The 16976-nt window shown below is 32.8% G+C and overlaps 1 protein-coding gene and 1 non-coding gene across 2 annotated transcripts; one reads left to right on the top strand and one right to left on the bottom strand.

Moving 5' to 3' along the window:
- Nucleotides 1–4597: 4597 nt before the first annotated feature.
- LOC127903001 (uncharacterized) lies at nt 4598–11275 on the bottom strand. Its single transcript, XM_052443432.1, has 2 exons — nt 11104–11275; nt 4598–5105 (listed from the first exon to the last, which is right to left on the bottom strand). The coding sequence occupies exons 1-2, from the start codon at nt 11264–11266 to the stop codon at nt 4843–4845; spliced, it is 426 nt and encodes a 141-aa protein (XP_052299392.1). The 5' UTR covers nt 11267–11275; the 3' UTR covers nt 4598–4842.
- Nucleotides 11276–16613: 5338 nt separating this feature from the next.
- LOC112498736 (small nucleolar RNA R71) lies at nt 16614–16722 on the top strand. Its single transcript, XR_003066154.2, has one exon. It is a non-coding gene; the product is annotated as a small nucleolar RNA R71 (small nucleolar RNA).
- Nucleotides 16723–16976: the final 254 nt, after the last annotated feature.

Genomic DNA, 16976 nt, shown 5'->3' with positions numbered 1-16976 from the left:
CGGTTATACCGGTGCGGTATCTGGACAAGATTATTATTATCTTTCGATGAAAAGTCAAAACATCCACAAAAATCAGAGGGGAAGAGAAAATAAATTTACCAAATAAAGCCCATGGAATATGTTGAGACTTTCACATTCAACCTAATCTTGAAAGAAAATTAGCTATTCATAATTGAATTAGGGGTACAATGAAAACTTAGTAAAATACGTAGAAAATACAAGATGGAGAAGGAATTACAGAAAATGGAGCTCAAAAATGAATTCAGGGGTGTCGATTTAGGGGGAGGGAGCCGCCTTTTTATAGATACAATGAGTAAATCATGGCCATCGGATTAAAATAATTTGGACACTCAAGGTTGCAATGATATAACACCCATAAATGATTCTTTCCCTGATGAATTTTTATTTTCTGTTACTTCAATGCCATGGTATGCTAATATTGTTAATTTTCTTGTTACAGGTAAAATGCCTTTGCAATGGAATGCTCAAGAGAAGAAGAAAGTTGAAGTAAAGAAATTTTATTGGGATGATCCTTATTTGTTCAAATATTGCCCAGATCAAATTTTTCGGCGATGTATTCCTGATAATGAGGTAAGTAGTGTCTGGCATATGAAGGAACCTGCTTGATTGCATCTAATAGAGGAATGTTAACTTTCACTTGCTTAAAGATTTCATAAATTTCAGAAGAGTGGTTTGAGCTAATTGGTCAAGGTAATCTAGTGCATCTTCAGGATTTTTATCCCTAAATTCACCATTACACATCATTTCAACAACCTGTCTACTTTGGGGTATTAAGCCTTCGTAGAAATAAGTGACCAATCGCAAATGAGACTCTATTTATAGAAAAATAAATTCATAATCCAGTGCTTTGCGGTCCATCATAGGCTTCATGCATGTGCATTATAACTCGGTGAGTCCGAGGTCGATCCACAGAGAAAAGATTTAATTAGTTTATTTTATTTTATCTAAAAATTGAAATTAAAACTTGAATATAAACAACTTAATTTAAATGAAACTATGGAATTGAACTAGTTAGGGTTATGGATCCACTCTTAGAAATAAATAAAACTTAATAAATTCTTTTTGCCAATTTGTTTTAGATTTATTACTCAAAAGATTAATTATACAAATTATTATTATTTTCCCTTTAATTTTATGATGGATTAAGTATTTATTGTGCCAAAATTTAATTTGTCTACAATAAGTCAAAATACCATTTCACCATGCCTTATATTAAGATCTTAAGAATTTATTGTGCCAAATTCATTTGTTTGTCTACAATAAATCAAATTTTCAAAATATAAAACATGTATAAAATTAAATAGAAAATAATTTAATTTATAAAATTAAACATAGAATTTGATTAAATCATATTTATTTCTTAAGAGTTTCACCTTCCCCTAACTAATATTATTTAGTTAAGCATAATTAAAATAAAAAGAAGTAGTAAAATTGAATTACTTATAATTAAAAGAAATAAAAACAACTAAAATTGGAAATAAAACTAATTTTATTAATGAAAATAATTATACAAAATATTAAAAACACACCTGGAAATCAAGATTACAAGGAGATGGAGAGAATTTGAGAAGAAGAGAGTTGTAGAGAGATGATTAAAACATAAAAATGAGGCTCTATTTATAGAAAAATAAATTCATAATCCAGTGCTTTGCGGTCCATCATAGGCTTCATGCATGTGCTCCTCACAACCCTTAGATCAAGATCCAATGGCTGGTCAAACTTCAAAAGTCAACATCACACATGGCATCATTTGACTCGTCCGATTTACCCAAAGAACGGTTGAGATTTGGCGGGTTAATGGGTGGATCGGGTCGACCCAAATACAAAGATTCGGATCCTCCAACTTGCTTCACCAACCATTGCCACGTGGCACAATCATGGCCATTGAATCATGAACGGTTGAGATTTAGTCAAGATTGCCAATTATCCCATGCACTCATATCTATTGTAAGCTCATTTCATCATCCAATCAGTGCTCGGTCAACAGGAAAAGTCAACTTTTTTTTACACAAGCCCAATTTTAAGCCGATCTTGACTGATCTTAAGGTTTTCGGACCTCCGGAATCCAAATTTGACCTCCGTTTATCTGTTTGGAGCCTCGAAGTACGTGAAATTAATAATTTTCCTAATAAACACATAAAAATACACAAAATTAAATATATTTAAAACATAATTAATAATTCATAATATATTACATAAACACAAATATAAATTATAACATAAGCATAAAATAACATATTATCGCTTGATAATTAAACAATTTTTAATATTAATCACACCCCCCAACCAGCTTATTGCTAGCCCTCTAGCAATTAAAGCGTTATATTAAGATTTATAAAATTCACATGCAAGTTAATAGTTGTTCATCTATCCTCTAAATTACCAAATAAATGAACTCTCCCAAATTCCTTTACCACATTGATGTTCACTCATTATCCAGAATATCATCAAACCTTCTTTTGTGCTCAAGTAATTAACACAATACTGATGGGGCTTCATTAAAAGAAAAACAACATTTTCGTTCTAAAATTCATTAGAAATTATATCTTTAGGCAATAGATTATTCACACATTTTTTTTTATATTACATTTCTAACCCGTGTAGCGAGCTTTAGGTCAATGACTCCCAGACCAGTTGGCCTTAGGGCACTAGGTGTTGAAGCACCCCTACGGACTTAATTACTCGGGTTTCTAATAAACAAACAATATATCTATTACCCATGTAGCGAGCTTTATGCCAGTGACTCCCAGACCAGTTGACCTTAGGGCACTAGGTGTTGAAACACCCCTACGGACTTAATTACTCGGGTTTCTAGATATAACAAAATTAAAAACATTTTTTCTTCTTCTTTTTTTTTTTTTTTTTGATTTTTTTTTTTTTTGGTTTTTTTTGTTTTTTTGTTTTTGGAAATATACACTTTCTACTACCTTAGATACTATTCCTAATAAATCAAAAGAACTAAATGCTGTAAAACTTTAACTTACAACCCACTAGTATGTGTCATAGTGTGTGTGTGAAGAATGATTCAATAATACCTGTTAAATGAGTAAACAATTAAATAACTTAATAACCAAGTGGAGAGTTCACAAATTTGAGTAATTCAAAGAAAAGGGAACAAAAACAACTTACTATGAATCTCAAAATCAAAATATAATACAACAAGACTATTAGGATGCGTCTCAAAAGTCGTGACTCTTTACACGGCCATCCTAGACAAAAAACAAATTTTTTTTTTTTTTGGTTTTTTTTTTAACAAAGAAAAGAAAAGAGAAAAGAGAAAAACAACACACATATTTAAAATATACGTCAATTATCTCCACCCCACAACCTAATCTAAACATTATCTTAACATTTTATAATTTTACAGATATGCAAAAAAATAAAAATAAAAGAGAATAATAAAAGAAGAAGAAGAAGAGATCTCACCTGAACTTGATGCAGAAGCTTAAAAGCAAATAACAAAGATGAAGAAAGAGTCAATTTTTTTTTAACAACACCCTTAAGATTAAGAAGATGCGTTTCTAGAGAGACTACATTCTCTATATCCTGCCATCTTCGACTCAAATTTGTCCTAAGTTAGTCTTTACAGAAAAAAAAAATTTTTTTTTTTTGTTTTTTGTTTTTTTTTTTTTTTTGTAAACACATAACCAGGACTAAGACATTCCACAATTATCAACTATTCCCTCCCCCCAACCTGAAAAAAACATTGTCCTCAATGTTTTAAAAGGAAAGAGAAAGAGTGTAGAAGACATCACATGAACACTACAACAGAAAATATTTACAAACGGAGAGTTAAATCTAAATCGCACTTCTTATTACTGCTACTGTTACCGTTACCGTCATTAGTCGACCAATTCAGTGCAACAGTCTGTGGATCTGGCTCTGGTGTATAAGCTTGCAAAAGATCAAGTAACTCATTAGCAGTAGAAGCAGAGATAAAGAGTTTTTTTTACAGAATGTGGAACAAAATGATTCTTTATTGCATGGTTAATAAAAGTTAGCAAGCCGTCATAAAAATTATTAACATTTAACAAACCGATGGGTTTTTGATGAATGTTCAAGTGGGCCCAAGATGCAAATGTAATTAGTGCCTCAAAAGTTGCAAGATCTCCTGGCAAGAAAATAAAAGCATCAGCATGATTCATCATTTCAGATATTCTCTCTTGCATACTTGATACCACTAATTCTTCTCCAATTGGTGGGCCAGACATGCACACTAGCGGTTTCATGGGTTTTGGGATAATGCCGAGTACTTGGCTTCCTCTGGTAAAAACAGCTTCTGAGACAAGTCTTGATAACCCTCGTTCACCTCCTCCATATACAAGATGCAGTTTCCTCTCTGCTATGACACGACCAAGATCTACAGCTGCCTGAACGAACTCTTTGTACTTTCCATAGTGAAACCCAGAAAGCACACAAATATTTTTGAATTGTTTACTCGAAGATGATGCCATTGGACTAATTTTTCAAAAACAAGTTGTGAGTGTTTGAAAAATGAGCTCATATTTAAAGATCTTGGTAACATAAATAATGAGAAACAGCTGTAAATGGGTTGGCAATATTTGTCAAATGACGAGTAAAGCTCGTGGCTCAATAATTCAAAAACAAACAGTAAAAAGAAAGTAATGATTAGAAAAAGCAAACAGTAAAAGAAAACCAAATATTTATTAAATACAAAATCACATCGCTAAATGCAATAATGCAAATGATAAAATAACAGTAAAGTAAAATAACAGTGAAGTGAAAGGATATTTACTGGTAGTTGTGATTGTGGCTCACATCTTCCTCTGGTTTTACGTCCAGTAACGGCTTGAACGCCCTCTATGGGTCGAGGATCGGCTTCCCATCCAGTTTTCTTATAAACTGGCAAACAGGGTCTTTTTGAGTCAGATTCCCAAGACTTAACTGTGCACTTTGTTTTTGGAATAGTATCCACAAATTGTAAATCTCACGTTGCACAATTCCGCTTCGATGCGTCTCAAGAGATCGTAAGATATCATCCAACGATTCTTTACTCATGCCATCTTTAACGAATTTAATTTTATCTTCACGAGTATCAGAAACCATTCCTAAAGATTTACAATCTGGTCGTTTGCAACCAAGTCTCACACAGTTATGACATTTTGAGCCAAGTCGTTTAGCTCTCCTTTTCTTAGCAAACGTACTTTTACCAAAACCAGGCATGTAAGAAACAAATTGACCAGAAAACTCACCTGCTAATCGGACCTTTGCTTCAATTAACCAACGAATGTCAGAAGGAATGCCATTGATCATTAACAAACGCAGTCGTTCACAACGAGCTTTGTAAATTTTCCTGAGGGCATTCTGAGGGAGAGAGGGAAAATGCTTATGGAGTTTATGTTGTATTTCTTCCATGTATGATTTTGGGGTTTCAGTTATTGTGGGAAACTGAAGATACCGACTTAAGAAGTCACGGAGTACCGTTATCCGCCATTTATACGGGAAAATAAATCAAAACACACCAAAAACAAATCTGCAAAATCAAATCAAGCGTGAAAGCGAGCAAAAAGAAGCACACAATATAAAAGGAAAATGAACTTACATTCGTCCTCTCATTGAGTTAACCTCAAGCTCCATTTGAAATTCATATATGCCACTCTCTACTGTTCTGAGTTGTCCCTCTAGATCCTCAACATAGGACACGAATTCTGGTGGTTGCAGATCCCAAAGTGGATGTGATTTACAGCTTTGTATCAGGCCTCTTAAGTGAAATTTTATACGCCGAAATCTTTTAAGATGTGCGAACAGGTATTTTCTCATTGAGGTGCTCATGATGTAAAATGAAAATTAATGAGAGAATGTACAACTGTCAAACAAACACGCTTACACAAGAAAAACAATGTTAAAAAAAAACTATGTACAGTGCATCAATCTAAGGAAAAAAAAAAGTCAAACAATGAAACGGTAAAATAATAGTAAAACAAAAAAAAATCATTAAAAACTTAATCAAGAATTGGTGGGTCATCCAAATTAATTTCGGTGTCCTCGTCACGTGGGTGATGTTCCAGATATGGTTTTAGTTAAGGGTTAGTAGTTAGTTTGGTGGTAAAAATGCAAAATTAAATAAATACTGAAAATTAAATAACTGAAAATAAAAGTTAAGGGTTAGTAGTTAGTTTGGTGGTTAAACCCACCAATAAAGCAAAAAAAAAAAAATAAATACGAAATAAAATAAATGCAGAAAATTAAATAACTGAAATTAAATAAAAGTTAGGAGTTAGCAGTTAGTAAGTTAAGAGTTAGTAATTAGAGTTAGTAGTTAAAGTTAGTTTGGTCCAAAATAAGTCCAAATATGTCCAAAGTATGTCCAAATATGTCCAAAGTATGTCCAAATATGTCCAAGTCTTGATTATGTTGAGGAATTTCGTCTAGGGATTCTATTGCAAATTATTTTTAATTTTATGGTCAAACTGTAATTTTTAGAAGTTTAGAATTAGCAATTTGGGATGAAAGTGAAACAATTGAAAGATATCGGGGTCCGAACGTAATTACCAGAAGATTGGGCTAGAAACGGAAACTGTTGGGGTGAAACGAGAATTATGAAAGATATGGGGACAAAAGAGAATTTAAGAAAAGGAAAAGGGGGCAAACGAAATTTTACATATAAGAGAAAAATAAAAACGGAAAAACAAACCAAATAAAAAACTTTTCCCCGGCAACGGCGCCAAAAACTTGACACAACTTAAAAGTAAATTTTAACTCCCAAGTATAAGAGTGTCTTGTTGTATTATAACTCGGTGAGTCCGAGGTCGATCCACAGAGAAAAGATTTAATTAGTTTATTTTATTTTATCTAAAAATTGAAATTAAAACTTGAATATAAACAACTTAATTTAAATGAAACTATGGAATTGAACTAGTTAGGGTTATGGATCCACTCTTAGAAATAAATAAAACTTAATAAATTCTTTTTGCCAATTTGTTTTAGATTTATTACTCAAAAGATTAATTATACAAATTATTATTATTTTCCCTTTAATTTTATGATGGATTAAGTATTTATTGTGCCAAAATTTAATTTGTCTACAATAAGTCAAAATACCATTTCACCATGCCTTATATTAAGATCTTAAGAATTTATTGTGCCAAATTCATTTGTTTGTCTACAATAAATCAAATTTTCAAAATATAAAACATGTATAAAATTAAATAGAAAATAATTTAATTTATAAAATTAAACATAGAATTTGATTAAATCATATTTATTTCTTAAGAGTTTCACCTTCCCCTAACTAATATTATTTAGTTAAGCATAATTAAAATAAAAAGAAGTAGTAAAATTGAATTACTTATAATTAAAAGAAATAAAAACAACTAAAATTGGAAATAAAACTAATTTTATTAATGAAAATAATTATACAAAATATTAAAAACACACCTGGAAATCAAGATTACAAGGAGATGGAGAGAATTTGAGAAGAAGAGAGTTGTAGAGAGATGATTAAAACATAAAAATGAGGCTCTATTTATAGAAAAATAAATTCATAATCCAGTGCTTTGCGGTCCATCATAGGCTTCATGCATGTGCTCCTCACAACCCTTAGATCAAGATCCAATGGCTGGTCAAACTTCAAAAGTCAACATCACACATGGCATCATTTGACTCGTCCGATTTACCCAAAGAACGGTTGAGATTTGGCGGGTTAATGGGTGGATCGGGTCGACCCAAATACAAAGATTCGGATCCTCCAACTTGCTTCACCAACCATTGCCACGTGGCACAATCATGGCCATTGAATCATGAACGGTTGAGATTTAGTCAAGATTGCCAATTATCCCATGCACTCATATCTATTGTAAGCTCATTTCATCATCCAATCAGTGCTCGGTCAACAGGAAAAGTCAACTTTTTTTTACACAAGCCCAATTTTAAGCCGATCTTGACTGATCTTAAGGTTTTCGGACCTCCGGAATCCAAATTTGACCTCCGTTTATCTGTTTGGAGCCTCGAAGTACGTGAAATTAATAATTTTCCTAATAAACACATAAAAATACACAAAATTAAATATATTTAAAACATAATTAATAATTCATAATATATTACATAAACACAAATATAAATTATAACATAAGCATAAAATAACATATTATCGCTTGATAATTAAACAATTTTTAATATTAATCACACCCCCCAACCAGCTTATTGCTAGCCCTCTAGCAATTAAAGCGTTATATTAAGATTTATAAAATTCACATGCAAGTTAATAGTTGTTCATCTATCCTCTAAATTACCAAATAAATGAACTCTCCCAAATTCCTTTACCACATTGATGTTCACTCATTATCCAGAATATCATCAAACCTTCTTTTGTGCTCAAGTAATTAACACAATACTGATGGGGCTTCATTAAAAGAAAAACAACATTTTCGTTCTAAAATTCATTAGAAATTATATCTTTAGGCAATAGATTATTCACACATTTTTTTTTATATTACATTTCTAACCCGTGTAGCGAGCTTTAGGTCAATGACTCCCAGACCAGTTGGCCTTAGGGCACTAGGTGTTGAAGCACCCCTACGGACTTAATTACTCGGGTTTCTAATAAACAAACAATATATCTATTACCCATGTAGCGAGCTTTATGCCAGTGACTCCCAGACCAGTTGACCTTAGGGCACTAGGTGTTGAAACACCCCTACGGACTTAATTACTCGGGTTTCTAGATATAACAAAATTAAAAACATTTTTTCTTCTTCTTTTTTTTTTTTTTTTGATTTTTTTTTTTTTTTTGGTTTTTTTTTGTTTTTTTGTTTTTGGAAATATACACTTTCTACTACCTTAGATACTATTCCTAATAAATCAAAAGAACTAAATGCTGTAAAACTTTAACTTACAACCCACTAGTATGTGTCATAGTGTGTGTGTGAAGAATGATTCAATAATACCTGTTAAATGAGTAAACAATTAAATAACTTAATAACCAAGTGGAGAGTTCACAAATTTGAGTAATTCAAAGAAAAGGGAACAAAAACAACTTACTATGAATCTCAAAATCAAAATATAATACAACAAGACTATTAGGATGCGTCTCAAAAGTCGTGACTCTTTACACGGCCATCCTAGACAAAAAACAAATTTTTTTTTTTTTGGTTTTTTTTTTAACAAAGAAAAGAAAAGAGAAAAGAGAAAAACAACACACATATTTAAAATATACGTCAATTATCTCCACCCCACAACCTAATCTAAACATTATCTTAACATTTTATAATTTTACAGATATGCAAAAAAATAAAAATAAAAGAGAATAATAAAAGAAGAAGAAGAAGAGATCTCACCTGAACTTGATGCAGAAGCTTAAAAGCAAATAACAAAGATGAAGAAAGAGTCAATTTTTTTTTAACAACACCCTTAAGATTAAGAAGATGCGTTTCTAGAGAGACTACATTCTCTATATCCTGCCATCTTCGACTCAAATTTGTCCTAAGTTAGTCTTTACAGAAAAAAAAAATTTTTTTTTTTTGTTTTTTGTTTTTTTTTTTTTTTTTAAACACATAACCAGGACTAAGACATTCCACAATTATCAACTATTCCCTCCCCCCAACCTGAAAAAAACATTGTCCTCAATGTTTTAAAAGGAAAGAGAAAGAGTGTAGAAGACATCACATGAACACTACAACAGAAAATATTTACAAACGGAGAGTTAAATCTAAATCGCACTTCTTATTACTGCTACTGTTACCGTTACCGTCATTAGTCGACCAATTCAGTGCAACAGTCTGTGGATCTGGCTCTGGTGTATAAGCTTGCAAAAGATCAAGTAACTCATTAGCAGTAGAAGCAGAGATAAAGAGTTTTTTTTACAGAATGTGGAACAAAATGATTCTTTATTGCATGGTTAATAAAAGTTAGCAAGCCGTCATAAAAATTATTAACATTTAACAAACCGATGGGTTTTTGATGAATGTTCAAGTGGGCCCAAGATGCAAATGTAATTAGTGCCTCAAAAGTTGCAAGATCTCCTGGCAAGAAAATAAAAGCATCAGCATGATTCATCATTTCAGATATTCTCTCTTGCATACTTGATACCACTAATTCTTCTCCAATTGGTGGGCCAGACATGCACACTAGCGGTTTCATGGGTTTTGGGATAATGCCGAGTACTTGGCTTCCTCTGGTAAAAACAGCTTCTGAGACAAGTCTTGATAACCCTCGTTCACCTCCTCCATATACAAGATGCAGTTTCCTCTCTGCTATGACACGACCAAGATCTACAGCTGCCTGAACGAACTCTTTGTACTTTCCATAGTGAAACCCAGAAAGCACACAAATATTTTTGAATTGTTTACTCGAAGATGATGCCATTGGACTAATTTTTCAAAAACAAGTTGTGAGTGTTTGAAAAATGAGCTCATATTTAAAGATCTTGGTAACATAAATAATGAGAAACAGCTGTAAATGGGTTGGCAATATTTGTCAAATGACGAGTAAAGCTCGTGGCTCAATAATTCAAAAACAAACAGTAAAAAGAAAGTAATGATTAGAAAAAGCAAACAGTAAAAGAAAACCAAATATTTATTAAATACAAAATCACATCGCTAAATGCAATAATGCAAATGATAAAATAACAGTAAAGTAAAATAACAGTGAAGTGAAAGGATATTTACTGGTAGTTGTGATTGTGGCTCACATCTTCCTCTGGTTTTACGTCCAGTAACGGCTTGAACGCCCTCTATGGGTCGAGGATCGGCTTCCCATCCAGTTTTCTTATAAACTGGCAAACAGGGTCTTTTTGAGTCAGATTCCCAAGACTTAACTGTGCACTTTGTTTTTGGAATAGTATCCACAAATTGTAAATCTCACGTTGCACAATTCCGCTTCGATGCGTCTCAAGAGATCGTAAGATATCATCCAACGATTCTTTACTCATGCCATCTTTAACGAATTTAATTTTATCTTCACGAGTATCAGAAACCATTCCTAAAGATTTACAATCTGGTCGTTTGCAACCAAGTCTCACACAGTTATGACATTTTGAGCCAAGTCGTTTAGCTCTCCTTTTCTTAGCAAACGTACTTTTACCAAAACCAGGCATGTAAGAAACAAATTGACCAGAAAACTCACCTGCTAATCGGACCTTTGCTTCAATTAACCAACGAATGTCAGAAGGAATGCCATTGATCATTAACAAACGCAGTCGTTCACAACGAGCTTTGTAAATTTTCCTGAGGGCATTCTGAGGGAGAGAGGGAAAATGCTTATGGAGTTTATGTTGTATTTCTTCCATGTATGATTTTGGGGTTTCAGTTATTGTGGGAAACTGAAGATACCGACTTAAGAAGTCACGGAGTACCGTTATCCGCCATTTATACGGGAAAATAAATCAAAACACACCAAAAACAAATCTGCAAAATCAAATCAAGCGTGAAAGCGAGCAAAAAGAAGCACACAATATAAAAGGAAAATGAACTTACATTCGTCCTCTCATTGAGTTAACCTCAAGCTCCATTTGAAATTCATATATGCCACTCTCTACTGTTCTGAGTTGTCCCTCTAGATCCTCAACATAGGACACGAATTCTGGTGGTTGCAGATCCCAAAGTGGATGTGATTTACAGCTTTGTATCAGGCCTCTTAAGTGAAATTTTATACGCCGAAATCTTTTAAGATGTGCGAACAGGTATTTTCTCATTGAGGTGCTCATGATGTAAAATGAAAATTAATGAGAGAATGTACAACTGTCAAACAAACACGCTTACACAAGAAAAACAATGTTAAAAAAAAACTATGTACAGTGCATCAATCTAAGGAAAAAAAAGTCAAACAATGAAACGGTAAAATAATAGTAAAACAAAAAAAAATCATTAAAAACTTAATCAAGAATTGGTGGGTCATCCAAATTAATTTCGGTGTCCTCGTCACGTGGGTGATGTTCCAGATATGGTTTTAATCTTTGACCATTAACTTTAAATGTGACACCATTATTTGGATTCTCAATTTCTATGGCCCCATATGAATATACATTTTTTACAACAAATGGGCCACTCCATTTTGACTTTAACTTTCCTGGAAATAAATGAAGACGAGAATTATAAAGCAACACTTTTTGACCAATCTCAAATGTTTTTCGAAAAATTCTTTTATCATGAAATGCTTTTGTTCTTGCCTTAATAATTCTTGAATTTTCATATGCATCATTCCTTAATTCCTCAAGTTCATTCAATTGCAATTTTCGCACATTACCAGCATCAACCAAATTTGAATTAAAAGCTTTAATAGCCCAAAGTGATTTATGTTCAAGTTCAACAGGTAAATGACAAGGTTTACCATAAATTAACCGATAGGGTGACATTCCTAATGATGTTTTAAATGCAGTGCGGTAAGCCCAAAGTGCATCATTAAGTCTAAGAGACCAATCTTTTCGGTTTGGGTTAACCGTTTTTTCCAAAATTTGTTTTATCTCCCTATTTGCTAATTCAACTTGACCATTTGTTTGAGGATGATAAGGGGTAGCAATTTTATGTGTAATTCCATATTTCTTCATTAAAGACTCAAATGACTTATTACAAAAATGCTTACCTCCATCACTGATAATGGCTCGAGGGATTCCAAATCGACTTAAAATGTTTTCTCTTAAAAATTTAATCACAGTTTTACTGTCATTATTTCGACAAGAAATTGCTTCAATCCATTTTGAGACATAATCAACTGCAACTAATATATACACAAATCCAAAAGATGATGGAAATGGACCCATGAAATCAATTCCCCAACAGTCAAATATTTCAATTTCAAGTATGGGATTTAAGGGCATCATGTTTCTTTTTGTAATTGATCCCAATTTTTGACATTTTTCACAACTTTTGCAAAATTCATATGTGTCTTTAAACATGGTAGGCCAATAAAATCCACACTGCAAAATTTTAGCAGTAGTTTTTCTTGAAGAAAAGTGACCACCACATGCTTCAGAATGACAAAAATTAATGACACTACTTACCTCATTATCAGGAATACATCGCCGAAAAATTTGATCTGGGCAATATTTGAACAAATAAGGATCATCCCAATAAAATTTCTTTACTTCAACAAAAAATTTCTTCTTCTCTTGAGCATTCCATTGCAAAGGCATTTTACCTGTAACAAGAAAATTAACAATATTAGCATACCATGGCATTGAAGTAACAGAAAATAAAAATTCATCAGGGAAAGAATCATTTATGGGTGTTATATCATTGCAGAATTCGGATGTGAGTCTTGATAGATGATCAGCAACAACATTTTCAGCACCCTTTTTATCTTTGATGGTAAGGTCAAATTCTTGTAGTAACAAAATCCAACGAATTAGTCTCGGTTTGGCATCCTGTTTACTCATCAAATATCTCACAGCAGCATGGTCAGTAAACACAACAGATTTAGAGCCAAGCAAATATGAACGGAATTTGTTTAATGCAAATACCACAGCAAGTAATTCTTTTTCAGTTGTAGAATAATTCATTTGAGCACTATCCAAAGTCTTGCTCGCATAATAAATCACAAAAGGCTTACCATCCCTTCTTTGTCCTAAAACAGCACCAACAGCAAAATCACTTGCATCACACATTAATTCAAATGGCAAAGACCAATCAGGAGATTGCATAATAGGTGCAGATGTTAAAAGACAAATTATTTTTTCAAAAGATTTTTGGCAATCATCATTCCATTCAAACGGTGCATCTTTTAATAAGAGGTTACAAAGTGGTTTAGATATGGCACTAAAGTTTTTTATAAACCTCCTATAAAATCCTGCATGTCCTAAAAAGGATCGCACATCTCTAACTGTTTTTGGTTGTGGCAATTTAGATATGACTTCGATTTTTGCTTTGTCAACTTCAATTCCTTTAATAGAAACAACATGACCCAAAACAATTCCAGAAGTAACCATGTAGTGACATTTTTCCCAATTCAACACGAGTTCTTTTTCAACACATCTTTTTAAAACTTTCTCCAAATTATCAAGGCAATCATCAAAAGAATTCCCAAACACAGTCAAATCATCCATAAAGACCTCTAAACAATGTTCAACCATATCACAAAAAATGCTTAACATACATCTTTGAAATGTTGCAGGAGCATTACAAAGCCCGAATGGCATTCTTTTAAATGCAAATGTTCCAAAAGGACATGTGAATGTGGTCTTTTCTTGGTCCTCAAGTGCTATAGGAATTTGATAATAACCTGAATATCCATCTAAAAAACAATAGTAGGGATGTCCTGCTACTCTTTCTAAGATTTGGTCAAGGAATGGTAATGGAAAATGATCTTTTCTAGTGGCTTCATTTAATTTTCTATAATCAATGCACATGCGCCAACTAGATGTAATTCGTGTTGGAATTAATTCACCTTTTTCATTTTTAACAACAGTGATTCCAGATTTTTTAGGCACTACTTGTGTAGGACTTACCCACTTACTATCAGAAATAGGGTAGATAATTCCCACATCAAGTAATTTAAGGACTTCTGTTTTGACTACCTCTTTCATGTGTGGGTTTAATCTTCTTTGAGGTTGTTGACATATTTTAGCATTTTCTTCCAAATTAATTCTATGTGTGCAGATTAAGGGATTAATGCCTTTAATGTCATTTAAAGTCCATCCTATTGCATTTTTATGCTTTTTAAGAACAGTTAGTAACTTACCTTCTTGGTCGCTTGTTAAAGTAGAAGAAATCACAACAGGATAAGTTTGTTCTTCTCCAAGAAAAGCATATTTCAATCCTTCAGGCAAAGGTTTCAATTCCATTTTAGGTGCTTCTTGTTGTTCTGTCTTTTCAATACTTCCAAGCTCCTCAAATTTTGGCTCGTCATCATAATTTTGCGAAGTCTGCATAGAATCAAGCAACGAATTTATATTAGAAATATCAAGTTTAAGTTGCTTATTTGACTCAATTGAATTAACTAAACAAACATTAGAAAGTTCAGAAAAATCCCCTTTTTGAATATTTTCCTCGATACAAGATTCAAACAATTCCTTTTGTTCATCAGTATCATCTTCATTCTCATTTTCTTCATTAGGTTGCCTGCACATGTTGAAAACATTCAATTCCAAAGTCATATTCCCAAAGGATAAATTCATTAAACCATTCCTACAATTAATCAAAGCATTAGCAGTTGCTAAAAATGGTCGACCTAAAATTACAGGAATTGGTTTGTAATTATTCACAACAGGTTCAGTTTCCAAGACAATAAAATCCACAGGATAAATAAATTTATCAACTTGTACTAAAACATCTTCCACTATTCCTTTTGGTACTTTAACTGATCTATCGGCAAGCAAAAGTGTAGTTGAAGTTGATTTTAACTCACCAAGATTAAGTTGAAGATAAACTGAATATGGAAGCAAATTAACACTAGCACCAAGATCTAGTAAAGCATGCTCAATTCTGTGGTTACCAATAATACAAGAAATGGTAGGACAACCAGGATCTTTATATTTCAACTTATTATTAGTAGACAGAATTGTACTTACCTGTTCGGCCATGAAAGCACTCTTTCTTACCTTCAATTTCCTCTTAACAGTGCACAAGTCCTTTAAAAATTTGGCATATGAAGGAACCTGCTTGATTGCATCTAATAGAGGAATGTTAACTTTCACTTGCTTAAAGATTTCATAAATTTCAGAAGAGTGGTTTGATTTCTTTGGTTTATTCAATGCATGCGGAAATGGTGGTTCAGGTGGAACACTAGTTATTTCTTCACTAGGTGTAAGTTCATTTAGTCCTTCCTTACCCTTTGAATTTTCATCATTTTCATAAGGTTCAGGCATAGGTCTATCAACAACCTTACCACTACGAAGAGTTATAACTGACTTGACTTGGTCTGTGGGTGGATTTTGTTGAATTTTAGGATTTGGTTGTGGTTGGGCTGGAAATTTTCCTTTTTCTTGAATGGTGAGTGCAGAAGCAATTTTAGCAAGTGTATCTTTCAAATCAGAAAAAGTTTGTGCATTTTGATTGTTAATAACATCTTGCTTTCTGATGAATGAATGCATTGTGTCCTCCAGATTTTTCCAAGGTGGTGGAACATATGGTGCATAAGGCTGAGGATTTTGAAAATTTTGTGGAGGTGGTGCTTGTGAAGATTGTGCATTATTATTATTCCTCCAACTGAAATTCGGATGATTTTTCCAACCAGGATTATAAGTCTGTGAATATGGGTTTGGTTTATTGAAAGTGTTAATAACATTAGCTTGATCATTTAGACATTCTTTAAGTGCAGGCAAAGTGGGACACTCTTGAGTGAAATGATCATTCGAATTACATATGTTACATGCAATTTCTTGAACAGATTTTACTTGATCACTCTTTTTATGCTCCAAAGCTTCAACTTTCCTAACTAGGGATGCAAATTTTGCTTGTAAATCATGATCTTCCCTAAGGTTATGGATTCCTCCACTAGATGGAGATGATTGTTGCTTATTTGTCAATTCAAAAGTTCCAACAGTATCCCAATGTTGTGCATTTTCAGCTAATTGGTCAAGGTAATCTAGTGCATCTTCAGGATTTTTATCCCTAAATTCACCATTACACATCATTTCAACAACCTGTCTACTTTGGGGTATTAAGCCTTCGTAGAAATAAGTGACCAATCGCCAAGTTTCAAAACCATGATGTGGGCATATGTTAAGCAACTCTTTAAACCTATCCCAACATTGGTATAATGTTTCTCCATTTTTTTGAGTGAAAGAAGTGATTTGCCTTTTAAAAGAATTTGTTCTATGAGGTGGAAAGAATTTTTTCAAAAACTGTTCTTGCATGTTATTCCAAGTTCTTACTGATCCAGATCTAAGGTTTTGTAGCCAAGTTTTAGCTTTATCTTTTAATGAAAAAGGAAAAAGCTTTAATCTAATTATGTTCATGCTACAATTTTGGTCCGTGTATGTATTACAAACTTCCTCAAAATCTCTTAGATGCAAGTACGGATTCTCAGATTCTAAACCATGAAATGTTGGTAAAAGTTGGATA

The sequence above is a fragment of the Citrus sinensis genome, chromosome 6 (genome assembly GCF_022201045.2).
Source record: "Citrus sinensis cultivar Valencia sweet orange chromosome 6, DVS_A1.0, whole genome shotgun sequence".
Taxonomy (NCBI): domain Eukaryota; kingdom Viridiplantae; phylum Streptophyta; class Magnoliopsida; order Sapindales; family Rutaceae; genus Citrus; species Citrus sinensis.
Note: the sequence above shows the minus strand (reverse complement) of the source record. Positions and strands in the feature narration are given on the sequence as shown.

Excerpts from the sequence above, each read along its gene's own strand:
- LOC127903001 (XM_052443432.1), bottom strand. The coding sequence starts at position 11,266 with ATGGAAGAAATACAACATAAACTCCATAAGCATTTTCCCTCTCTCCCT. Across the intron at positions 5,106-11,103 it reads AGCAAAGGTCCGATTAGCAG|ATTGTAAATCTTTAGGAATG; the intron begins GTGAGTTTTCTG and ends GCAAACGACCAG.